General features: G+C 42.2%; 1 protein-coding gene across 1 annotated transcript; it reads right to left on the reverse strand.

Moving 5' to 3' along the window:
• Positions 1-1036: 1036 nt before the first annotated feature.
• Positions 1037-15694, reverse strand: LOC120065799 (sodium- and chloride-dependent GABA transporter 2-like). Its single transcript, XM_039016853.1, has 14 exons — positions 15499-15694; positions 13831-13965; positions 12595-12735; positions 12100-12184; positions 11608-11740; positions 10520-10654; positions 8799-8902; positions 7290-7414; positions 6743-6855; positions 6381-6518; positions 5479-5581; positions 2769-2869; positions 2308-2478; positions 1037-2096 (listed from the first exon to the last, which is right to left on the reverse strand). Exons 1-14 carry the CDS (start codon positions 15692-15694, stop codon positions 1932-1934), a joined length of 1845 nt encoding a protein of 614 aa, XP_038872781.1. The 3' UTR covers positions 1037-1931.
• Between the last annotated feature and the right edge of the window lie 10902 nt (positions 15695-26596).

Consider the following 26596-nt stretch of genomic DNA (forward strand, 5'->3'; position numbering starts at 1 on the left):
AAACACATACTGGAGGTGTAAGAGCTTATACTGTTCAAAGTTGTTATTGTTCTCTAAGGAAAAGCAGATGATGAAATAATAAATTAATGAATCGACAATACAAGCAAATAACAAAGACTATCTAGCATTGTGTGGGTGAACATAAAAGGTATGAAACTCAAGTTCTGGTCTGTCACCTCTAAACTGCTCACTATGGCGGTATACTGTTGTACGGCACAATGATTTCCAATGCAAAATGTTGTACACATTTTTGGGGGGAACACAATCCATACTTCACTAGTTTTTAAACCATGTTTATCATGTGCTTTATCACATATTGGACATGGTATACAGCTTAAAAATATATATATGATTCTAAACTTTTTTTTTTTTTAAGAATCAAGCCAAGGATGAGAGCAATGCAAATATCAATGTATTACATTTCAGAATAAAAACTGACATAAGACTATGATTAAAATGCTAATACACAATGATTATATCTCCAAGTAAGCTTTTGAATCAAATGCAATGCATTTACAGTAAGTCTGACAACCCCAGGCTAGCATAGCCAACTATTCAGTCTCCTACAGGTTACTACAATAGAAACAGAGACACTTGCACTTCAGGTGGGCTTCAGATTTCTTTTTGACACAAGTTTTGTGACATAAATCTGGATATTAAACTGTACAGGTTGTGTACATTTCAGCACATGCACATAACATATTTGAATCTGAAGTCAGTGTTCGTATGAGAAATTGTTAAAGGTCCAATGCAGTCATTTTTATAACAATATCAAGTCCTTTCAAGGTAACAATGAAGTACCATACAATGATTGTTTTCAATTAAGATGGTCAAAAAGAAACAAAAATAGCTTCTTAGCAAAGAGCAATTTTTCAAGCAATACTTTTTCTTGGACTGTCTGGGAGTGGTCTGAGCGGGGAGAGGAAAACTGAAAACTAGCTGTTATTGGCAGAGTGGTTTGGAACTCTTTCATATTGGTCTATTAACTAGACTGGCGATGTCAACAAAACAGGCTGAAATTCTAGGTGGTCTTTCAAACAGCTCTTACACTAAAAAGGCATTATAAGCATTTTCACAATTTCACAGTATTATTCCAACCTCATAGTGTGGAAATGTATATAAAACACAGAGAATCTAGTTTTTCACTGCACTGGGCATTTAAATGATGTATTACTTATTGTAACCACAATGACATGAGGCTTTTAGTTGGCATATGCCTATCTGATTCCTCCATTTGTCCTGTAAAAATGTTGTCAGTTAAGGTTTCGCACATTCAGGTAAATTAACAAACATATTGATTAGAATGATGTATTACATTCAACTCATATGACTGCAGCGAGTTCGACATAATGCACTAAAAGAATACTTAATCATAGCAAATTGTGTCCACATATGCCGAGAGATGTCCATGAAAAAAGGAAAATAAAAGATGCTTCCTTAGAAAGCAGGTGTAATCATCAGACAAACATTCTCAAGTCTCAACCACAATGGACATATAACAAATCACTGAATCACACCATTTCAATGTCTGCTCAACTTTAGCCATTGGTGAAAGAAATCAGCAAATCACAGCTAAAGTTCCTGGTTGATAAGGCAACAGTGGGAGAGAGAAGTGGAGAGACCGACTCTCCCATGGATGGAAGTGTAGATGGCGGAGAGCCAGTAGCATTGAGTGTGTAAACATGAGAGTGTACACGATTTAACAACAGGACAGCATCTGAAGCAGTAGTCTGTACTGTCTCTGAGAGACCTTGCAGGAGAGAAAGAGCTAAGGCACAGCAGCACCAGTGTCACTGCATCCGTGCTCATTTGGCCGCAGTTGTGCAGTTATGAGGTATCGTTGAGGAGAGGTCTGGGACGGGGCCGAGACAGAGGCCATGTCAAAGGAATGGACATGGGACCTCAGAAGGTCTGGGTCCACATTCCCAGCTCTAGCAGTTGGACTCCTTCTCGTTGTAGGGGAAGTAGCCTTCCTTGGTGGGAGGGTGTCTCTGACGGAGGCTGTCCCCATCGCCAGGAAAGATGGCCAGCAGCTTCTCCTGCTCCTTCTTGGTTTTAGGTAAGTCAGTGGATGGTGTGGTCAGGATTGTAAAGCGCTACAGAACAACAGAGGAAATAGACAACAACTATTATAGATGCTTTATTGTCACATACACCGGAAAGGTGCAGGACATGATTGGTTTGTTATATTGGTTTGTATTGATTTCTAAGTTACAGTAGCTTAAGCCATGACATGAGACAATAGCAAACAGAGGGGAAAGTCAGTGGGGTTAAGGGGTGAAACAGTGGGTGGTGTGTGTGACTTACCTCTTTCAGGGTGCCTTCCACAGAACACATTTTGATGACCACCCAGAGGGGAACACAGAGCATGGAGGACAGGGCCAGGAGCCAGCCCAGGCAGTAGCCCCACCAAGGGTACACATACTCATTGTTGTACTTCAGAGGGGTGTACTTGATCAGGGAGAAGGCAAAGGTACCCTGCAGAGGCAAATAAATGCAATCAGTTGTGTCTCCTTGACAGTCACTGGTTGCTACGTCCTAGGTTGAGTCAAAAACATTTTTTTTTGCGTTGATTTAAAAACAACAATACTGACTTGCTTTCATTTGGGTCTTATCCTCCTTTTGAACCTTTCCCACTTTCTACAAAATCTCTGTGAATTTGATTAGCCTAGCTGTGCAATGTCAGATGCTTTTTCAATAGTAACCACCAGTGGGCACCCCTCAGTCAAGAGACATAACAGGGTTTAGTTCAGAAAAAAATGACTCACTAAGCAGGTAGCAGGAGTGAAGAACATCCAGCAGTATTTGATAATAGGTCCGGGACGGTAGCCAATCATGTCCTCAATGTTGTCATAGAAACGGTCAGCACCTACAGGAACAGCAGGGAAAGAGAAGAAGAATGAGGCAGGAGTCCGCAGCGGACAGATACTCATTAAAGTTTCAAGTTTTATTAGTCTTATGTACGGGATACACATGGTATACACTGAGTATACCAAACATTACACCTTACTAATATTGAGTTGCACCCCCCGCACTTTTGCCCTCAGAACAGCCTCAATTCGTCAGGGCATGGACTCTACAAGGTGTTGAAAGCGTTCCACAGGGATGCTGGTCCATGTTAACTCAGTTGTGTCAAGTTGGCTGGATGTTCTTTGGGTGGTGGTCCATTCTTGATGCACACAGGAAACTGCTGAGCATGAAAAACCCAGCAGCGTTCCAGTTCTTGACACAAACCGATACGCCTGGCACATACTACCATACCCCGTTCAAAGGCACTTATTAAATATGTTGTCTGCGCCCATTCACCCTCTGAGTGGCCAACAAACACAATCCATGTCTCAATTGTCTCAAGGCTTAAAAATCCTTCTTTAATCTACACTGATTGAAGTGGATTTAACAAGTGACATAAATAAGGGATCATAGCATTCACCTGGATTCACCTAGTCAGTCTGTCATGGAAAGAGCAGGCGTTCCTAATGTTCTGTATACTCAGTGTACACATCCAACGAAATGCTTACTTGCAGGTTCCTTCGACATCGCAATAAGAAATAAGATAAGAATACGAACATAAAGGAAATGGTTCAGTAGAATCGAATTTTTAAAAATGGTATAATACAGGTAGGCAGAATTTATAGTCCAATATTTACACGTGTTTTAGGGAAGTGGGAATTTGGGTGCAAGGGTTTATATTGTGCAGTAATCACAATAGAAGTCTGGTAGCAACAGTTGTGATGTGTGTAGAATTAATTTATATATATATGTGTGTGTGTGTGTGTGCATGTTTGTGTGTGTGTGTGCATGTTTGTGGATGTGTGTATGTCTGTGTGGGTGTGTGCGTGAGTGAGTGAGTGAGTGCATGCACTGTAAACCCCAAGGCATTTTTTACTCAAATACTTCTAGTAAGTTGAACCACAAGTAAATGAAAAGTCATTATTACTTAAAATGCTTATGTGGTACTGACTCAAAACTAAATAAGTCACATCAACTCAATTTAAAGTTATGATAACAAATGTACTTTTTTCCCAGCATGCTCTGCTGCAGGTAATTAAAACATATATTTTTTTTTATATCTGTGTTTTTGCTTGTGCATTGAATGATTCTAAACTAATAATTCGAAAGTAACCCAATCATTTAGCTAGATTGTCTTGTACCTTTTACTGAAATGGTTGTTCCAGTTTTGGCCTAGGTAGTCTCCGTCCACTGTTCCTAACACTGGCAGTCATTATGAATGCAGATTGCGGGTGACAAAAAAATAAAAACTGTTGGATATCCTAAATCTGTCTGGATTCCAATAGGAATTATACATCATTTTGCAAGTCAGCATAATGTGGATTGCAAAATTCTGGTACATTATCCAGAAATTACAGTTGGAAGATTCCTGGAAATCCTTCAACCAGGATTTCTTTGAAAATCTGGGAATTTTGGGAAAAGTTACTGAAATTTTGCAACCCCACTTGCAGGCCTGATGTGGCCTGTAAACCATGAGTTTCAGGCCACTGTATTAGGGTAAAGCTAGACCTCAATATAAGGCCTTATGAGACACTGTATGTAATGTACACTGAGTATACCAAACATTAGGAGCACCTTCCTAGTATTGAGTTGCAAAAAGCAGGTGTTCTTAATGTTTAGTATGTTTGGGTGTATTGTGATAAAGAGTTTAATTATAATGATAATATTTGCCTAGGAACTCACTTGGTGGAGGCCACCGGTCTGAAAATAAACTAATTCTGCAACCATATCTCTGTCACTAACAAATGCAGTTATGGGTGATAACTGTACAATTCACTCGAAAAGGCAATGCACCCTGGGAAATGATATTGGAGGTATGGCTTAGGTGGGGCGCTGCTCAACATTTTCAAACTGGCACAACTCAAATCTTGACCCCCTACAGGGTCACAGTGACTATCGGTTTGAGTAACGGCTACAAAATCACGTTAAGTAACTGTACCGAGATATATGGAGTGCAACAGGTTTCCTCCAAGGTTTTGAGTAACGACAGCACATTAAGGTTTACAGTGTGTGCGCTAAGGTGCAGAGAATCAAAGCAGGTGGTCAGTCCAGTTCAAGTGTTCAGCAGTTTGATGGACAGTAGATAGAAAGTGTCTCTGAGCCTGTTGGTATCAGACCTCATGCTCCGATATCGTCTGCCTGATGGTAAGGGACAGAACAGCTCGTGGTTGGGGTGTGTGGGATCTTGATGATGCTGCGGGCCTTCCTCAGGCACTGTTTCGGTACACAATACTAATTTGTAACAGCTAACTGTTCGCTAAAAGTAGTATCAATCTCATAAAAATATATATAATTCAAAGCGGTCTAATAATATCACATTCAGCCAGTTGTTCTTCTCCCAGAGGCCCTTTCACTTCCATTAACAGCAGACTACTGCTGGAGGGCAGAGGATGGCTCAATGAAAATACCCCCTTTGTCATGTTAATGTGCCCCTCAATGCATTCCCACATAACTTGGCTAAACACTCACCATAAATCCAAGCAATGCAAACAGTCTCAAAGACAGCCACAAAGAGCAGGCACGTCCCACTGGCAGCATAGTAGTCAAAGAGTTGGAAGACGTACATGCCTCCCTGGAGAGAGAAATGTGTTGCGTTACGGCAGGGCAGCTAGGGACACTTTTTCTATTTCATCGTCCCATGCCACCTCCAAGACCACATGTAGAACAACATGTAGACTATGTGTTACGCCTCGATCACGCCGACAGCGTCGTTGCGTTTTGGTACACCAGAAGTACATTCATTTCCAATGGAACGCTGCGTTTGCCTTGCAGCCTTGCATTGCAGAGGCAGTTGCGGTGTGATTTATCAAACGTACTCGTCAAACTGTGTGCGCAGACGGACGGCTTGACAGAAATGGTAGCAGAAGGTGAATGTTGAACTTTTGCTGAACACATATCCAGATGATTGCTGCGTACCATTTTGCGCAACAACACTGTTGGTGTGATTGAGGCGTTAGAGAGGCTAAACATCCTGCACAGAATAATGGTTCCCGATTTCAGTAACCTGCAGTATGTGGCTCTTTTTCTTAGCAACTTTCAGTTCACGTGACAATGTGACATTCTCCATCTGTAGCTCAGTTGGTAGTGCATGGCACTTGGAATGCCAAGGCAGTGGGTTCGATTCCCATCGTCCACCCATATGTAAAATGTATGCACAAATGACTGTCACTTTGGATAAAATATTCTGCTAAATGGCGTATGTTACAAGAAACAAAGCCCTAAATGAAAACCTTTGGGATTTCATTCTTGCTGCATATTCCAACTCCTCCTGAGACACCCGTGGAGAGTTGGGGTCAGAGCCAGGGTCAGTCATTTTACCAGCGTCCATGAACCAATCGGGGTCCTGGGTGGCATTTTAGGCTGTGACCTACCTCTGTCAGCATGATGAGACCCATGAGGAAGGAGACAACGGCCACCGCCAAGATGAAGAGCTCTCTGCGGTTCTTACGACGAAATGTTTTAGGGTACATGTCCACCATGGCCGTCACCAGACTCTCCACACACACAAACTACAGCAGTGGAGAGAACAGAGGGGATGCTGTGTCACTGATTTAAAAAACAGCACGTGGACATTGTTAGAGCAGTGTTTACAAGCATATTGTGTGTGTGTGTCAGAAAGAGAGTTAGTGAGTAAGAGAGAGAGAGAGAGTAAGAGAGAGTGAGTGAGCGAGCGAAAGAGAAAACGAGAGTGAGCAAGAGCGAGAGAGGAGACAGAGTGCTACTCTAGCCTCACCTGGCTGTCCAGACCCAAAAAGACGATCATGATGAAGAAGAAACAGGCCCAGAGAGGAGAGAAGGGCATCATAGACACTGCACGGGGGTAGGCTATGAAGGCCAGACCAGGACCTGGTACAGAAAGGGTTAATACAGGTTTATAACAGGTCATTACAGAATTGTCATCAAGGGAGCAGGACTTTGGATCCACATTGCAACAATGACCTTCACCCGATTGTATTGTGAAACTACTAGGTTATCTTTGGATTCTCTGAACATTGAAAGTTAACTTTAAAGATTAACATGTCATTATCATGGAAAAGCCATTACAGCACAGGTTAACAAACTGTTTTTCTCTTGAACTTTGTGGGAAATGTACTGTACAGTCAATAGCTTCTGAAGTGGTGTGCAGCGTTTCTACTAATTCACATACCAAAACGTATTGCTCAAATTTACGTAAGTACGTCAAATAAAATACACGTTGAGTTATGAAAAATGATGACCATTTCCCCAATGATGAACTGTCAAGAAAAGTCTGTGTGTGTCTGTTAAAAATGACTACCAACCAGATTCTGCCACCTCTGAGATGGGCACATTCTGCTCGTAAGACATGAAGCCCAGGATGGAGAAGATGGCAAAGCCTGCCACAAAGCTGGTCCCACTGTTCAGGAAGCATAGCGCCAAGCAATCTCTGTAACCCCAGAGAGGCAGTCATCAGCCAGGCATAGATACCAGCCATAACAGATATACTGTATGCATGTCACAGTAAGAATTAACAACTTCAAAGATAAATCAATACCATATTGTGAAACAGATACTGTACAAAATACAGATAAAGATACAGAACAAATGCTTCTGACCACCTGTTATTACCTTACTAGGTTATTATTAGGGTGTAAAACAGAACGAATCACGTATCAGTCTTAGATGGTTATGCCATGGATCATTTAGCTATTTGATTTAGAATATTAGAATCCCTGTAGGTATGCCCCAAAAATATTTAACAATTATTTGATACCCTTTTTTATTTAATTGAAATGCATTGAATAGCACATTTATAAATGGCAAAATGTACAGTAAAAAAATTAATCACAAGGAATAAGGTTTTGAAGTGGGGGCGGGACGCAAAAATATACTTACATACACTACTGGTCAAAGGTTTTAGAACACCTACTCTATCAAGGGTTTTTCTTTATTTTTACTATTTCAGGAACTCCTTCAAGACTGTTGGAAAAGCATTCCAGGTGAAGCTGGTTGAGAGAATGCCAAGAGTGGTCAAAGCTGTCATCAAGGCAAAGCGTGGCTATATGAAGAAGAATCTCAAATATAAAGTATATATTGATTTGTTTAACACTTTTTTAGTTACTACATGATTCCAAATGTGTTATTTCATAGTGTTGATGTCTTCACTTTTATTCTACAATGTAATAAATAGTACAAATAAGGAAAACCCTTGAATGAGTAGGTGTCATAAAACTTGTGACCGGTAGTGTACTTCCATAATTTTTTAAAACCGGTACCAAGTTACCTTCAGGCGAGTCACATGACACTTGTGGGGGTAGTAGAACAACAAGAACAAAACACGTTTGTTTTCCTGAGAGTCTAGTGGGGTCATGTTAGTTTGTAGCCCAAACGGTTTGGATGCTACAGACAGAAGTTGGCACATAGTGTACTGTACCAACTTCAGATGAGTCCCATGGGGCTTGTGGGGGTCATAGAGCAAAACGGAGAACCCCATCGTGTCCGTTTGGACGCTACAGACGTTTTCGTGAGAAGACCAATTTTCGGGATGTCTCCTGGTCTGACAAACAACATTGTAGCTCTGTCAATTTCCAGCAAAGATTCGGAAAGCCGACATAGGTGGATGAGGTGGATTGAGACGCAGCTGATATCGCTAGCTTAAATAAACAGATTTTTATGGGGATTTTTTTATTATATTAATTACATTCACGCATGGGTGCGTCAATCAACTCTAGGGGGTTTAAGATAGAGATACATCTGCTTATTGTTGGCTGTCAGTCATTTCTGACTAGGGTAAGTAGGTGTAGGTGTTCTGAGGTGAGGTGAGCCCTGACCTGTAGCAGTTGTTATTGTACTTGTTGTAGCTTCCCAGAGCAGTCAGACACCCCAGACAGATGGCATAGGAGAAGAAGATCTGAGTCCCTGCATCCATCCATACCTAGAAAGAAGAGGGAGAAACCATACCAATGCCTTTTCATTTGCTGGCAGAAACCATGGCATTGCTCCTGGCTAATACCTTTATTTCTCTGAAGCACGTCACTTTAGTCAAAGACAGCTATAAACCCCTTCCGGTGAGACATTTGGTGTGTACATATGACCTACACCTTCCTCATTCTATGGTAAAACCTGTCACCCCATTTCTCGTCACTTATGTGACCACCCACCATGGCCACCCCCCAGTATGCTGGCTCTCCATCGCTGTGGCTCCCCAGCGCCAAGTGTGCTACTTTTCCACCACAGACTCTGTGAACAACCAACACAACACAGTTCCAATTTGAATAAGGGTGCCCTTTGTTCTCCCTATTCACCAAAGTCGTGCTCAAGCACTGAGGGCACGTTTCAGTCAGCTGCCTAGCAGCCAGGAATACTTCTGTCTGTGTCCCAAATGGCACCCTATTGCCCATGCAATGCACTACTTTTGACCAGGGCCTATAGGGCTCTGGTCAAAAGTATTGCACTTTATAGAGTGTGGGTTGCCATTGGGACACAGCCTTTGATTAAGCTAGTCCAGTGCAAAGACACAAGCGTAGGCCCCAGCCACTAAGGCAGACGTTCCCGTCATACAGACAGCTTGTCTCTTCCTTCAACACAGGGTTATATTCATCCATAGAAGACCCCTGTGGATTGAAGAGGTCACTCATTTGGTTAATGGTTGCCAAAATGGAGAAGTGGTTGTGAAATGTCTCTCTATCTATCTCTCGCTCTCTCTCTCTCTAGGTAAGTTAATTAAGAACAAATTCTTATTTACAATAACGTCAGGGAGTGAGCGCAACACGTATATAACACACAAATAGGTTAAGCAACATCATCCAAACAAACAGTCGAAAAATACAAAAAAATCACGGTCAGTAAAACTCTCTCTCTCTCTCTCTCTCTCATAACCAGATGAGAACTAGCCTAGGAGCTGTGCTTGCTGACCACATTCCTCATGCCGGTGTTCATGAGGCATTTATCACCCGTCCACTCGTCAAATATTCATAGGGACTGCCAACTTTACAGATTCAGTAATTCTCTGGCACAGCATTAGTTTGAGAGACAACGTCCTCCTGGTTTTTCCAATGTCATGTTCTTCTCACGATCAGACATGTTTTCATTTGTTAATGATCAATCTTGATAATCTTGATAACAGTATTGGTGATATTGAGTTAGTTCTCTGAAAATGCTAAGCACAGCATAACAATCACTTCAACAGCTCAACTAATGAAATGAATAATTAAGTGTTCAAGTTCTACTGTATGTGGCCACACATATTGTCATCATAAACTAGGGACAAGAGGTGTGACTGTGAGAGGGGTTTTATTGCTGACAGGCAGAGGTCAGAGGAACACTGGGTAAGTCAGTCTATAGGGTTATTGTGTCAAGCTGTTGGGTTTTCCACTTCCCACAGTGATGGTGTGTGTGTGTGTGTGTGTGTGTGTGTGTGTGTGTGTGTGTGTGTGTGTGTGTGTGTGTGTGTGTGTGTGTGTGTGTGTGTGTGTGTGTGTGTGTGTGTGTGTGTGTGTGTGTGCACGTGCGTGTGTGTGTGCACGTGCGTGTGTGTGGACAGTACATGTACCTGTGGATCTGACAGGCGGCCCAGGTCTGGGTAGAGGTAGAACTTGATTCCTATGAAGGCTCCAGGCAGGGTGACCCCTCTGATGAGCAGGATAGACAGCATGATGTAGGGGAAGGTAGCTGTGAAATATACCACCTGAGGGGGATGGAATGGGAAAGGGAAAGGGGGATACCTAGTCAGTTGTCCAACTGAATGAATTCAACTGAAATGTGTCTTCCGCATTTAACCCAACCCCTCTGACTCAGAGAGGTGCAGGGGGCTGCCTTAATCGACATCCACGTCATCGGCGCCCGGGGAACAGTGGTTAACTGCCTTGCTCAGGGGCAGAATGACGGATTTGTACCTTGTCAGCTAGGGGATTCGATCCAGCAACCTTCCGGTTACATGCTGCTACAGTATGTACAGTACAGGACAATACAGCACCAAGGGTCACATATGGGTTAACCAAGGGTCTATTAATAACAAAAAGCAAAAGAGTCAATGAATGGTCTCTAGTCATCTCAGCTATCACGTTAACTGCCAGACTTCAAAAGGACCACATATCTAGAGTACTTGGCTGTCCAAAGGTGTGAAGCAACATTGCGAAAATGCATAGAAATGTCCTGAAAAAGTGACCTGACTGACCAGGAACAACTCTTAGTCATATTCATTGCCATAGACTCTGATATGGACTGTTTCAAATCTAAGAGACTATCCTGTAAGAAACCCTTTCCATATAACTTCGCTGTTAAGTGGAACAAACTACCACAACAACTTAAAGCTATGCCGACCAGAACTTCTTTTTAAAAGTATGTCAAAAGCTGGCTGATGACCAACCATAGACCCATTTTCATGTCTGTATCTACAGTATGTAATGTATCAAAGTCTGCATCTATGTAATGTATTGCACCATGCACTTTAAGGGTCCACAATGGAAATAAGTCATTGACTTTATTGTGTAATCCCTGTCAAGTTTTCCAATGTACTGTGTGTACTGTGTGTATATGCATTTTTGTAAAATCAATCAATGATGTGCCCAGAGGTTCTTCCTGGTCAAAAACTGCTTTAGGGAGGCTCACAGAGAGAGGATGTAGAATAGAGCCCCTTACCTTTCCAGTGGACTTGACTCCCTTCCAGATACAGAAGTAGACTAGTACCCAGGCTATTGCCAGACACAGCACCAGGTCCCAGTTGAGAGATCCTATATGATCTATGCCAGAGGAGATACGCAGAACCCTTCGTCTACACACACATGCACGCACGCCGGTGCACACACACACCAACACACACACACAAATATGAGATGACTGTCAGTGTGATCATTATTTAGACATGAATATCTAACATGAACACTAAGCTCTGATATTACAGCAATAGTAAAGTTGAAGCTTGTTAACTATTTACATTAGGGGGGCATAACATGTATAGTATTTCTCAGGACGTCACACAGCCCTCCAATTCAGCCTCAAGCCAGCCTGTTTTCGTATTCAGCAGTGCTACACTAGTTGGCAAGACAACGGCCATTTGGCTGAGGAATAAACAGTAGGCCAACCAATCTCCTTAAGGAGATGGAGAAACAATAGACTCTAAGCAGCACTTACTCCCAGAACTCAATGACAGGAGACGTGGCGTTCAGACGTGGCTGATTGAAAGAGCCATTCCTCCTCTGGAACTCCATGCAGGAATCTGAGAACAGAGATGCATAACAAGTTCACACACACGTTTGCTGAGGACACCGGCTATGGTTTTTCTAGGTAACCCAACTCTATTGTAACGTTACGTAAGACTACATGAGACATCAAGTAGTCAGGGATGTTTCTGTGTATGGTGGCATTTTGGACTTTTCCTTATTCAATCTTGTTCCGAGGGCAACTCTGTCTCGAGGGCAGACACACTTTGAATGTTTAGGAAAATACGATCACTTAAGTTGAAGTAATCCGAATTGGTTAGGGTTGGTTCAGGGGTTGAGTAACATTCGAACCAGCAACTTTGCCTGTGAGCTTTCATCATACCAATCACATTAGTTCTGCCTTTAGGCAGAGCTTCAACGAGATTGAATAAGGAAAAGTCCACTGAGTGTATGGTGGATCTCTGACCTGTGTTCCATGTGTTGTTGCAGGAGGCCCAGGGCAGGTCCCAGGTGAAGGAGTAGGACAGGTAGAAGATGGCCCAGGCCAGGACAATGATGTAATAGAAGTTCAACAGAGCCACAATGACTTGTGTGGCGTAGCCCACTCCTGCAGCAAGGACAAAGAGGAGCATTGTGTAATGGCTCCACCTGTCACCAGAGGGCGGCAGAAACCGTCCTAGAGACATTAATGACACTCAGGGTTGTTCAATTTACTCATTATGATTTCCCTGTTAAAAGAGGTGTTTTCTGTTGTCCTTTGCAGAACCGTGAATTGTTTCCTGAATGTGGTTGTTTCCTGAGTGTGGTTGTTTCCTGAGTGTGGTTGTTTCCTGAGTGTGGTTGTTTCCTGAGTGTGGTTGTTTCCTGAGTGTGGTTGTTTCCTGAGTGAGTTTTTGAGACTTAGTGGTTGTTGGTTTTGCCCAATTATGCTGTGATCCTGTCGCTACCGTTTCTCAGTAAAGTATTATGTTTATCCTTACCCACTGATTCCTCGTCTGGTCTCTTCTCTGCACCTGGGTCCAACTTTTTTTATATGTAACTAGGCAAGTCAGTTAAGAACAAGTTCTTATTTACAATGACAGCCTACCCCGGCCAAACCCAGACGATGCTGGGCCAATTGTGTGCCGCCCTATGGGACTCCCAGTCACGGCTGGATGTAATACAGCCTGGATCCGAACCAGGAACTGTAGTGATGCCTCTTGCACTGAGATGCATTGCCTTAGACTGCTGCGCCACTCGGGAACCTTACCACATCACACATTGTGGTTAGCTATGATAATGCCTTTCAACGTTGAATACAATGACACATGAAAACCATGACTCTATTCGCATTGCTTTTGCATCTCCGACTCCACCATTTCTCACCCGGTAGCCTATCTGGCTCATGTGTGAAGGTCTACCGTCATTGTCCTTATTGGGGGCCAATTGAATGACTGAAGCGTTGGATACTTGGAAGTCTGGAAGTCTGCCAGTGTTGTTGGCATGCCAACCGTAACATCAACCTCCTGCTACTATCCTACAGTACATACTGGCAGACACGCATGCACAAAAACACACGCTTACTCTAGATCATTCTCAGAATTCCTTCTCTTATTCTATATAGTAAGCAGACATGCCCGGGTGTAGCTACCTTGAAAGGCATTCCTATACAGTGCACACTAAACAAAATGAAGTTCTAAACAGTATGTGAGAGGAGGATCACCTTCAAACAGTGGAGTGATCTTCCTCCAGCAGGTAATGCCTCCCTCGCTGGTGAACTGTCCCAGGGCTGTCTCCAGGAAGAACACTGGTATCCCACAGGTGAACAGGAAGATGAGGTAGGGGATGAAGAAAGCACCTGTTTGATAGAGGGGGGAAGGAGAGAAGTTAACAAGGTGTTGTCGCATGTGTTAGAACTCCACTGTGATATGAGGTCAGGTGACATAACCAATCAACAAGGACGCAGCATTTCAAGGCTGGACGCTAGAATGGTAGTGTTCCAAAGGTACCTATAAATGATACCTTGATTTGTGCAATTTTTTTAAGTCAGCATCCGACATATCCATCGCTGGGTGGAATATCCAAATAATGTTAAAATGTTTATCACATTTTTCAGAAAATGTCAAGTTTGCAGTTATCAGCCCGCTAACCAAGCTAGCTAGCTAATGATGACATTTTCCAAATTTATTAGAAATGGTAGCTAGACATATAGGCCTACTCACTGGCAAAAACTGGTTGAATCAACATTGTTTCCACGTCAATTCAACCCCACAATTCTATGTGATGACATTGAATCAACGTGGAAAAAAAGTTAAAAAGTCAGCAGTGTAAGGGAATGTCATTTTCTTTTACCCAACTTTTTACCTAAATCCAATGGCAAGGTGACATTTTGTATGATTTCGAGGTGAATTATCGTCAGTTGACATCTCAACCAAATGTAAATCAAAACTAGACGTTGAACTCACATCTGTGCAGAGTGGGTATGCATCAATACCTTTTTTCTGATGAAATGATAAAGTATCTTCACCTTAAAGGTCTAGAGACATACAAACTATCAAGTATTGTACAAACTATTAAGAAACTCAGAACTACTTTGTGCACTTGAGAACAGTTGCTCCAGAGATGGAACAAAGACAACCTTTGTCAACAGCAGAACTTTGACCTGGGCAAGCCCCCGACCAGCTTGACATCAGAGTATCACATACCATAGCCCACCCAACAATACAGTAGGACAGCCAGTAAGTATTTATCCCTAATTCCACAACATATTGGCATATAACATTTTTTTTTACGTAAAAGAGCAATTCCAAAGTATTCAGCCTGTTGAAAAACGTGTTTTAATTAGTGTCTCCATAATGTTGTTGGAAAAAACAAATTCAATTAAATTAGTGTTGACCTTTTGACTTCTCTCATCTTGCCAATCCAAACAGGAGTGTGTTGTTTGCTACTATTGGACTCCATGTTTAATATGTTTTGAGTGTTGTCTTGGCAGGCAGCACAGAAACATAAATACATATCAATCTAAAAATAGCAATTGTTACCCACAATCTATTAGGAGGATTTATTGCTGGACAACTATTTACATACCTCCAAATGAGCACTTTTGAGGTTTTACGTCACTACTCATCCTTAAACAGATTCCATGCCCTTCATAATTCTTTATAGCGTTAAAGCACAATGTACTCAAAGGCTCCAGTGCCATTTAGGTTTATAACAACAGGCTTTGGGTCAGTTAACAACAATATAGTAGCTAAAATTATAATACATCTACTATATGAACTGTCACTGTTGTCCTGATCAATAGTACTGAAGTAGTACTCAATTATGTACCAATAATATGAACAAAATTAGGTGACATGTTGTCACTGAGCACTGTGATGTTAACACCCACCTCCTCCGTTCTTGTAGCACAGGTAAGGGAAGCGCCACACATTGCCCAGTCCTATGATCTCCCCGGCAACAGAAAGGACAAACTCCACCTTGTTTCCCCACTGGCCCCTCTCCTTCATCTTCTCATCACTCTGCGGCACAATGTCCAGCGGCCGACTGTGGTCATTGGAGGGGTCCATCTTAGGCAGGCTCTCCATGTCGCCTGAGGAAGCAACATGTTAAAGTGAGTGGAGGAGAGGATAGACACCGGGAGAGTAACACTATTGTACATCATTATATAGGCTAACCCCACAGCCTAAAGTCTTGCATTGACTGTGTAGTTATTGTGAGCAGGGGAGGGGTTTCTGTGTATCTTTATCACACCACTCCCAGATCAACAGGCTTATCATAAAGTAAACACAACTTCACAGTCCCTAAGCCTCCTTGGGGACAATCTCCTGGAAATGAGGAATAGGGTGAGAAAAAGGTCTTTGAACGTGGCTCAAGAACATGGGGCTTATAGGGGGCATTGTATGGACTCAAACTATAAGTTATGGAGACTCCTAAGACAACAGCATGGAATACTAAAAACATCCCCTTTGAATGTTTGGAACAAAGGTCAAGCAGCAAGAGGTGTGAGACAGGGACGAATTCCAAGACTTTCTGTAGTTCTCACGGGGGATTTACGGCAGGCACGAAAGTGTCAAACATGAAGTGGTGGGAAAAGTACCCATTTGTCATACTTGAGTAAAAGTAAAGATACCTTAATAGAAAATGACTCAAGTGAAAGTCACCCAATAAAATACTAATTGAGTAAAAGTATTTTTGTTTTAAATATACTTAAGTAACAAAAGTAAAAGTAAAAGTACAAATCATTTCGAATTCCTTATATTAATCATAGCCAGGGACACACTCCAACACTCAGACAGTCCACCAGATCAGAGGCAGTAGAGATGACCAGGGATGTTCTCTTGATAAGTGAGTGAATTCAACCATCCTGTCCTGTTAAGCATTCAAAATGCTTTTGAGTGTCAGCAAAAATGTATGGAGTAAAAAGTACATTATCTTCTTGTAGTGGAGTAAAAGTTATGTAAATAGCAAAGTAAAGTATAGATACCCCAAAAAACTACATAAGTAGTACTTTAAAGTATTTTTACTTAAGTACTTTACACCAGTGCAAAACATGCATAGTCACATTGACATGTCATATATGCCACTCTGTCTCTCCCTGAGACATGAGTCCACGGCTGTACGAGCTGGACAACTCGTAGCCGGCCAATGTTCAGGGCCAGTGATGCTGAAAGAGTTTCTCTCTGTACAGGAAACAGGCAGCTCACTGACCATGCTCACTGCTGTCATGTCTCATTAACAAGGCCTCTTGCTGCCCTCTCTCTTGCTTTCTCTCTCCCGGTTTCTCTTTCCCTCTCTGTCTCTTCTTCCCTCTCTCTCACTCTTTCTCTCTCCCCCCTCGCTCTTTTCCTCTTTCTTTCTATCTCGCTATGCCACTCTATCTCTCTCTCTGCCGCCCTTCTCTCTGCCTCTCTCCACTTTGGCTAGTCCAGTGGCCCCTCCTGTCACAGATCAAACCAAACAAATTCATGTTGAGTTTAGGTCCGCAACAACAGGAGAGATGGCTACCCCGCTGTGCCAGAAGCCTTGAGAATGTGCTCTCAGCTCAGCCTCTCGCTGGCAGAGCAGGGTGGGGTGGATGGGATGGAGGGGAGAGAGCAAACATTTTCTGAGCCTGGGCCAAATTGTGGCCAGTGGTAAAAAGCCCTTGTTTTCAGAAGGTGTTTGGTGGGAATGAAGGCTTGGCATCATAAAGGACTGGAGACCCTTATTGGCCAGGGCTTCTTAGTGCTGCTCTGAAGGAGAGCAGAGCTCCAGGCTGCCAGGAAGCCTGATCACACTTTACGTTGGTTTTCACAGGCTCAGTGTGGGCCAAGGTGGCAGTGTGAGCCACAAGCGAAATTCCTTCACACTGAGATCTCTCCAGACTCCAGTCCAGGGGAGCAGTCCACACTTATTTTTAACTAGGTGAGAATAAACATTTGCCACATTATTTGTAACAGAACGGGACAGAAATAGCCAATTTGCAGATAGATGTTTACAGAGAAGCTAGGGGAAGTGTGGGCTGTGAGAAATGAAGACCAAGACTGAGGATGCAAAGCCTCAAGCCAAGCCACTGGGCCAGCGTTCACGTCTCTCATAAAGGCCTGCACTATTACAGACTCACTGACTGACTACAGCGGGTAGTCTACTGGATAACACTCTTTCTGTCACCGTACTGATGGAAAGGCACAAAGCTGCTTTCCACCCATTAGTCATCACTTTGATGATCAAAACACAACACAATATAGCGAAACGATGTTAGGGTTTCGTCATGGTTTATGTTAAGGAAACAGTTAGTTATTTCAATCATAGATAGACCATAGATGGAGGAAGGACTTCATATTTCAGAAAAAACGACAACTTTAAAGTGTTATGTCACTAATAATCAAAACCCTTAAGTAGAGTCAGATCAATATATTGTTTCACCAATATATCGATATGGGACAATAATTCCACGATATTCGACAAATATATTGTTTCTGCTTTATTATTATGGTTAGGAGGCTAAAACACTAGGTTACCACAGTATAACGACATGTCGCCTTCTCAGCAAAACCTCTCACAGACCTAGCCTGAGTCCAAATCTGCATGTGCTTCCGAAAAGGGAATACAGCTGTGAAGTAGCACAGAGCCATGAAGGAATGACTGCTCAGTTGCAGTGTTTTTCTCGTTTATCGTCTAAGGAATGAGCGTTACACCGAGGCCTGTACTCTGGAGCGGGATCGTGGAGGGAGGTGGAGGGAGGTTGGAGGTGGAGAGTCCGTCATGGTCTGTGTCACAGCATCATCGGACTGAGCTTGTTGTCATTGCAGGCAATCTCAGCGCTGTGCGTTACAGGGAAGACATCCTCCTCCCTTATGTGGTACCCTTCCTGCAGGCTCATCCTGACATGACCCTCCAGCATGACAATGCCACCAGCCATACTGCTCGTTCTGCGCGTGATTTCCTGCAAGACAGGAATGTCCGTGTTCTGCCAAGGCCAGCAAAGAGCCCGGATCTCAATCCCATTCAGCACGTCTGGGACCTGATGGATCGGAGGGTGAGGGCTAGGGCCATTCCCCCCAGAAATGTCCGGGAACTTGCAGGTGCCTTGGTAGAAGAGTGGAGTAACATCTCACAGCAAGAACTGGCAAATCTGGTGCATTCCATGAGGAGGAGATGCACTGCAATACTTAATGCAGCTGGTAGCCACACCAGATACTGACTGTTACTTTTGACCCCCCCCTTTGTTCAGGGACACATTATTCCATTTCTGTTAGTCACATGTCTGTGGAACTTGTTTAGTTTATATCTCAGTTGTTGAATCTTGTTATGTTCATACAAATATTTACATATGTTAAGTTTGCTGAAAATAAAAGCAGTTGACAGTGAGAGGATGTTTCTTTTTTTGCTGAGTTTATATGCCTAAATTGGTTTTAGGTGGTTTGAACAACCAGTTCATATACACTGAGTATACAAGATGTTAAGAACAGCTGCTCTTTCCATGACATAGAATGACCAGGTGAATCCAGGTAAAAGCTATAATCCCTTATTGTAGAAAAGGCTCATGGAGTTGGTGGAAGAATCCTTTAATTCATGGCCACTTGCTCAGCTGGGGCGCTTTAATTAGGTCAGGTGGAAATGTCCGACAGATCTCAACTCCATAAAAAGGAGGAAATTGCCATCGCCCGATCTCACTGCTTTCTCTTCCTTAACTCCGGCTAATCCAGAAGTTCTGTGCATCCATGAATCCAACCTGTTACTTTTCATCTGAACCTGTCATCTGAACTATCTGTTGCGATCGGGAGAGCAGGCCATCAGTTATTGTTTATAGTTATTACCGCGGAGCGCGGCTTTGAGGGCACGCTTCAAACCTATTGTGTAATGTGAATGGTCAATGATCACGGCCCTGCAGATCATCACAGGCCAATCATGCCATCGATATATGGTTAATATGTAATGAAATTACATGTACATATGAAGACAAGCTTGAAAGGGTGAAATATGAAACGTCATTGTTTGCTGAACTGATCAATTCTGATATCAGAGTGACGGGGTTTATAGATTGAATAACCGATCACTGTTTGAATTATTTGTATTATTCTTCTCATGATTATGATAAATAGTTACGAGCCTAAATGACTCAAGGATGATTCCTATTGACTTCTTAATGAACTGGATTGCTGAATTCCCTAATTATGTTAATAATGAATGATTGTTATGATTTGATCTTTGTGATTATGAATTTGATTGGATACATGTTATTCTGTTTCCTTTTATATGCAGCACAGACAGACTACCCAGTAAATATACCACTTTATGGCTAAAGGATTTCCTGCCTCAGTCTCATCCATTCCTCTGTCACCTGACCCGTGACCACCTGTTCACCTTCACTGTCAGTCATCCTACCTGTCCAGCTACCCACACAGATTCCACTAATCTTTCACTTATTGATGTCACTTGTTGAATAAACTTCAATCAGTGTAGATGAAGGGGAGGAGACAGGTTAAAGAAGGATTTTGAAGCCTTGAGACAACTAAGACATGGATTGTGTATGTGTGCCATTCAGAGGGTGAATGGGCAAGACAAAAGATTTAAGTGCCTTTGAACGGGGTATGGTAGTAGGTGCCAGGCGCACCGGTTAGTGTCAAGAACTGCAACGCTTCTGGGTTTTTCACGCTCAACAGTTTCCCGTGTGTATCAACAAAGGTCCACCACCCAAAGGACATCCAGCTAACTTGACACAACTGTGGGAAGCATTGGAGAACATAGGCCAGCATCTCTGTGGAACGCTTTCAACGCCTTGTAGAGTCCATGGCGTGACCATTTGAGGCTGTTTTGAGGGCAAAAGGTGGGGGGGTGCAACTCAACATTAGGAAGCTATTCCTAATATTTAGTCTGCTCACTGTATTTAACAAAGTCATGACATTTCCTCTGCTTGTTTATTAAGAGACCTCATAACATAATAATACTCAGTCAATCAGTGAAAGACTCGCTGACAGACGACAGACTGTAAAGTCTCCAAACATCAGGTTTATGCACATGTTAACTTTTAATGTTTGTACAGTGGAAAATGCCAAACATGATCATAGTTACCTGGCATACAGTATTATAACATGCTAGAGTAATGTAGCACTTTCAGATTGCCTGGCAGGTGTATTGGATTTCAATGCTGCATCCCATTACCAAACCCATTTAAAATGATAAAAAAGTTGCATGATTTAATATTTGATCAAATTATTCAACAAATCTGTCTGGAATTATTAAACTTTTTATGTAAGACTTTCCACTGTATGATGGTGATACTGTACATCAATGTTCTCTATTCTCCAATATCTGAGTACCATTGTTTGTTCGCAATAAGTTAAGTCAATACTAAAAGTACCAGTCAAAAGTGGACATACCTACTCATTCAAGGGTTTTTCTTTATTTGGACTATTTTCTATATTGTAGAATAATAGTGAAGACATCAAACTATGAAATAACACATATGGAATCATGTAGTAACCAAAAAAGTTAAACAAATCAAAATACATTTTAGATTCTTCAAAGTAGCCAACCTTTGACTTGATGTGCTGCATCAGATGACCTGGCTTCCACAATTACCCGACCTCAACCAAATTGAAATGGTTTGGGATGAGTTGGACCGCAGAGTGAAGGAAAAGCAGCTCTTTCAAGATTGTTGGAAAGCATTCCAGGTGAAGCTGGTTGAGAGAATGCCAAGAGTCTGCAAAGCTGTCATCAAGGCAAAGGGTGGCTACTTTGAAGAATCTCAAATATAAAGTATATATTGATTTCTTTAACACTTTTTGGGTTGCTACATGATTCCAAATGTGTTATTTCATAGTTTTGATGTCTTCACTATTATTCTACAATGTAGAAAATAGTACAAATAAAGAAAAACCCTGGAATGAGTAGGTGTGTCCACACTTTGACTGGTACTGTAGATCTGTGTGAAACCCCACCATATTGAATGTGATCAAAATGTACTGTCAAGGCACAAGTTCCTGGATCAGTTGAGGACACAACCAAGTGAAAACCACCAGTGAAAATGTAAACTATTAAATTGATTTCCAACACAGGATCAGGTCTGCTAGAAGGGCCCTGTATCATAGAGCAAAAAAGCAGAATGTTTTAGGAACCAGAAAATCAAGAACCAAATTCAAAACTATTACTAAAAATATTACTGTACTGAATCTTTTTGTGTGCCCATAACTCTGTCCGTCTGACAGAACAAAACAATAATATTGTAGATCGGTCCCATTTTCCAGAAAAGTGCAGCAGCTTAGGATGGGCAACATACAGAGAATAACTTCCCCTGTGGCTCTGACTGCATCTATTGTGGTAACACATTACATATGGATGATCTCACTGTATCTCTGTTGAGTAATTATGCAGTTACTCTAGCCACAATATTATATCAACAATAGTGTTGCTAAGCTACATTTACTAAGCTACAATACAGTAGCTTAATAATTATCTTGTAATTACATGATGGAGTTGGGGGATGGTCCCGCTTTAAAATAACTACTAACTTATAAATGCTTTATATAGCACATAGTCTTCATAAGCATGGCATAAACCCAAACTATCTGTAAGCTTGTCATACTGTGTAAAGGGTGTTTAAAGGGTGACATAACATCTCATTGTGTAGGGTGCATTGCCAAATAAGACACAACCCAATTTAAATGTAACTCTAAAGACAAAAGAGCAAGGTAAATCATGCATGCCTCCAAAGTTATTAATTAGCCACGGTTAACCAGGTCAGTAGGGGTTGTTAATAACCATCCTTATACAGTAACACGTTTTATTTGAAATGGTTTAGATGTGTAATGCATTTGAATGTGGTCACCAAGAGAAGAGCTGTCGACCTTCACTTCATAGAGTATGTCCATGACTTGAATATCTTGAAGACTGGACACGTTCCATGGACAATAGCTCTACTCGATAGGGTAGACATCTAGACTATTCCCAACGCCAGCTGCAGTTTTCAACATTGTACAATCAGAAAAACGCCAAGTAATTTGTCACCAAATGCCCTAATAAGGAAGCATCACCAAACCAGATGAGATATCTTCATAAAGACAAACCAAGCATGAAGCAGAGCCAGCATCTAGGATTCCACAATACTCACAGAATATTCATTTAACTTAACCATTCAACAAACTTATTTTTAGAAGAGCCAAACTCATGCCAACCTTAAATAAAAAGCAGGAAATATGTCACTGTAATTGTGCCTAATGCTTTCATCAGTACAGATGCATGGGAAAGTAAGCATTTTCTTCACCCAGTGGTACTCACCTTTCATAGTAAAGACAGTCTGATGGTTTGAATGTTTAGCCAGATATTGGCCTGTTGGTGTCTAGGTTTTACTATATAACGTGCATGGAGGGGCGGGGGATCTCGGAAACTCCAAACTTTAGTTCAGCCTTCAATGAGCTTCTCGTTTACTTTGCTCTGCACCCTCTTCTACCCCCCCTCCTCTAGTCCCATTCAGAAACCCCCACACACTCTCTCTCTCTCACACACACACGCTCCGTGCAGCACACTAGAGGTCTGTGCCGTCTCAGTGTGGTGGGCCGATTGCATAACCTTCGACACACATTCTCACAGGGTCTCTCTTTCAGCCTATACACTCTTAGAAATGAGGGTACAGTATCGTTCCCTGGGGTACAAAAATATCAAAATACACATAATGTACCTTCAGAGGTACACATAATGATCTCACATGGTACTGTTCGATACCTTTTAGGGTACATACAGAGTATAATGGTAAATGTTTGTACCCCATATTTTGAATATAAAGGTACAATCACACTCACTTACAAAAAATGGGTACAATGTGAAGGTACATTTCTGTTTCCCAGGGTACAAACTAATTTAGTGTATCCTCAATATACTTAAGAATACCCAACATAAAGTGCAATTAGGATTTTTTTGCCACCTGAAGGGAACTAATGGCGTTGTCACTGAGGTGGTACCCGAAAAAAGGCAAAATTGTGCCATTATTATTATCATCATAATATCATATATGCTCTACTGCAGGTTGATTAATGAATGTGTTTTTGCATATACATTGATTGAATTATTGATTGATTAATCTTATGCTACACAAAGATAAATAATATACATTTCTCAACTAATCCAATCAGTTAGTTAGATTTTTTACACACTTTACTGAAATGGTTGTTCCAGTTTAGACCTTTACAGTCTTTGTGAAGGCAGGTTGTGGGTGAATACAAATTCCAACTGTTGGATATCCTACCTCTGGCTGGAATACAATAGGAATAATTACAAATCACTTTGCAAGCCAGCATATGTGACTTGCAGGTAGGGTTGCACATTTCTTGTAACGTACACAAACATACCGGGTTTTCCAGAAATCCCGGTTGGAAAAGTCCTGGAAGCAGGAGAGAATAAGCAGGAATGCCTTCAAGCAGGATTTTTTGAAAATCTGTGAATTTAGCAAGCCTACTTGTCGGCCTGATGTGCCCTGTAACCCGTGAATTTCAGGCTGTTGTATTAGCGTAAATCTAGACCTCATATTAAGCCTTAAGAAATATTTTATATATTTTATAATTTCATTCTAATGATAAAATGATGTATGCCCAGAACTCATTTGATGAAGACCACAGAATGAACATGAACAAACTAAAGAAAATGTCTCCGTCACTAACAAATACGGTCATGGGTGGTAACTCTTCGATGCACTCGAAAAGGCAAGGCACACTGGGAAATTATATCGGAGGCATGGCTTAGTGGGAGAGTGGCTTTCAGATTGTTATTTCAAATCAAATCAAATTTTATTTGTCACATACACATGGTTAGCAGATGTTAATGCGAGTGTAGCGAAATGCTTGTGCTTCCAGTTCCGACAATGCAGTAATAACCAACGAGTAATCTAACCTATCAATTCCACAACTACTACCTTATACACACAAGTGTAAAGGGATAAAGAATATGTACATAAAGATATATGAATGAGTGATGGTACAGAACGGCATAGGCAAGATGCAGTAGATGGTATCGAGTACAGTATATACATACTGTATGAGATGAGTAATGTAGGGTATGTAAACATAAAAGTGCATAGTTTAAAGTGGCTAGTGATACATGTATTACATAAAGATGGCAAGATGCAGTAGATGATACAGTACAGTATATACATATACATTATATTAAGTGGCATTGTTTAAAGTGGCTAGTGATACATTTTTGATCAATTTCCATCAATTTCCATTATTAAAGTGAGCTGGAGTTGAGTCAGTATGTTGGCAGCAGCCACTCAATGTTAGTGGTGGCTGTTTAACAGTCTGATGGCCTTGAGATAGAAGCTGTTTTTCAGTCTCTCGGTCTCTGCTTTGATGCACCTGTACTGACCTCGCCTTCTGGATGATAGCGGGGTGAACAGGCAGTGGCTCGGGTGGTTGTTGTCCTTGATGATCTTTATGGCCTTCCTGTGACATCGGGTGGTGTAGGTGTCCTGGAGGGCAGGTAGTTTGCCCCCAGTGATGCGTTGTGCAGACCTCACTACCCTCTGGAGAGCCTTCCGGTTGTGGGCGGAGCAGTTGACGTACCAGGCGGTGATGCAGCCCGACAGGATGCTCTCCATTGTGCATCTGTAGAAGTGGCCACCGTTTAGTGGAAGTGTTGTACCAGTTTAACTGGTCTATGGTGGAGGTACATTTTTGTCACTGTGGTTGTACTGTATAAAGGCAAAAAAGCTGCATATGGGAGGGCATATCCCGCTCAGCACAGTCAAAGCCTGTCTTTGTCCTGGCACCCAATTGGTGGAACCAGCTTCCCCTGAAGCTAGGACAGCAGAGTCCCTGCCCAACTTCAGAAAGCATATAAAACCCTACCTCTTCAAACATTATTTTAAATAATCCCCCTCTTCACCTTGACCCCCCACCCCAAAAAATGTTTTACAAAAAAAAAAAAATCTGTACCAACACGGCTCTTGACTCCCCCCCCCCCCCCCCCCCTTCTAGCTCTGACTTTGCTGATAACCACTTTATAGAGGAAAGTGTACTTACTAAGCCTGTGATACAGTGCATAAAAAAAATGAAATATTACATTTACATAAGTATTCAGACCCTTTACTCAGTACTTTGTTGAAGCACTTTTGGCAGCGATTACAGACTTGAGTCTTCTTGGCACACCTGCATTTGGGGAGTTTCTCCCATTCTTCTCTGCAGATCCTCTCAAGCTCTGTCAGGTTGGATGGGGAGCGTGGCTGCACAGTTATTTTCAGGTCTCTCCAGAGATGTTCGATTGGGTTCAAGGCCAGGCTCTGACTGGGCCACTCAAGGACATTCAGAGACCTGTCCCGAAGCCACTGGCTGTGTGCTTAGGGTCATTGTCCTGCTGGAAGGTGAACCTTCGCCCCAGTCTAGAGCACTCTGGAGCAGGTTTTCATCAAGGATCTCTCTGTACTTTGCTCCATTCATCTTTGCCTCGATCCTGACTAGTCTCCCAGTCCCTGCCGCTGAGAAACATCCCCACAGCATGATGCTGCCACCACCATGCTTCATCTTAGGGATGGTGCCAGGTTTCCTCCAGACGTGACGCTTGGCATTCAGGCCAAAGAGTTCAATCTTGGTTTCATCAGACCAGAGAACCTTGTTTCTCATGGTCTGAGAGTCATTTAGGTGCCTTGTGGCAAACTCCAAGCGGATTGTCCTTCTGGAAGTTTCTCCCATCTCCACAGAGGAACTCTGGAGCTTTGTCAGAGTGACCATCGAGTTCTTGGTCACCTCCCTGACCAAGGCCCTTCTCCCCCGATTGCTCAGTTTGGCCGGGCAGCCATCTCTAGGAAGAGTCTTGGTGGTTCCAAACTTCTTTAATTTAAGAATAATGGAGGCCACGGTGTTCTTGTGGACCTTCAATGCTGCAGAAATGTTTTGGTACCCTTCCCTAGATCTGTGCCTCGACACAATCCTGTCACGGAGATCTATGGACAATTCTTTCGACCTCATGGCTCGGTTTTTGCTCTGACATGCATTGTCAACTGTGGGACCTTATATAGA

This window comes from Salvelinus namaycush, chromosome 21, assembly GCF_016432855.1.
Source record: "Salvelinus namaycush isolate Seneca chromosome 21, SaNama_1.0, whole genome shotgun sequence".
NCBI lineage: Eukaryota > Metazoa > Chordata > Actinopteri > Salmoniformes > Salmonidae > Salvelinus > Salvelinus namaycush.

Bases quoted from the DNA above. Each gene is read 5' to 3' on its own strand.
- LOC120065799 (XM_039016853.1), bottom strand. From the start codon at position 15,694: ATGGAGAGCCTGCCTAAGATGGACCCCTCCAATGACCACAGTCGGCCG. The intron at 11,741-12,099 runs GTAAGTGCTGCT...ATGTGTGTGTAG, and splicing joins CCTGTCATTGAGTTCTGGGA to ACGAAGGGTTCTGCGTATCT. The intron at 2,870-5,478 runs GTGAGTGTTTAG...CTGTTCCTGTAG, and splicing joins TTGCATTGCTTGGATTTATG to GTGCTGACCGTTTCTATGAC.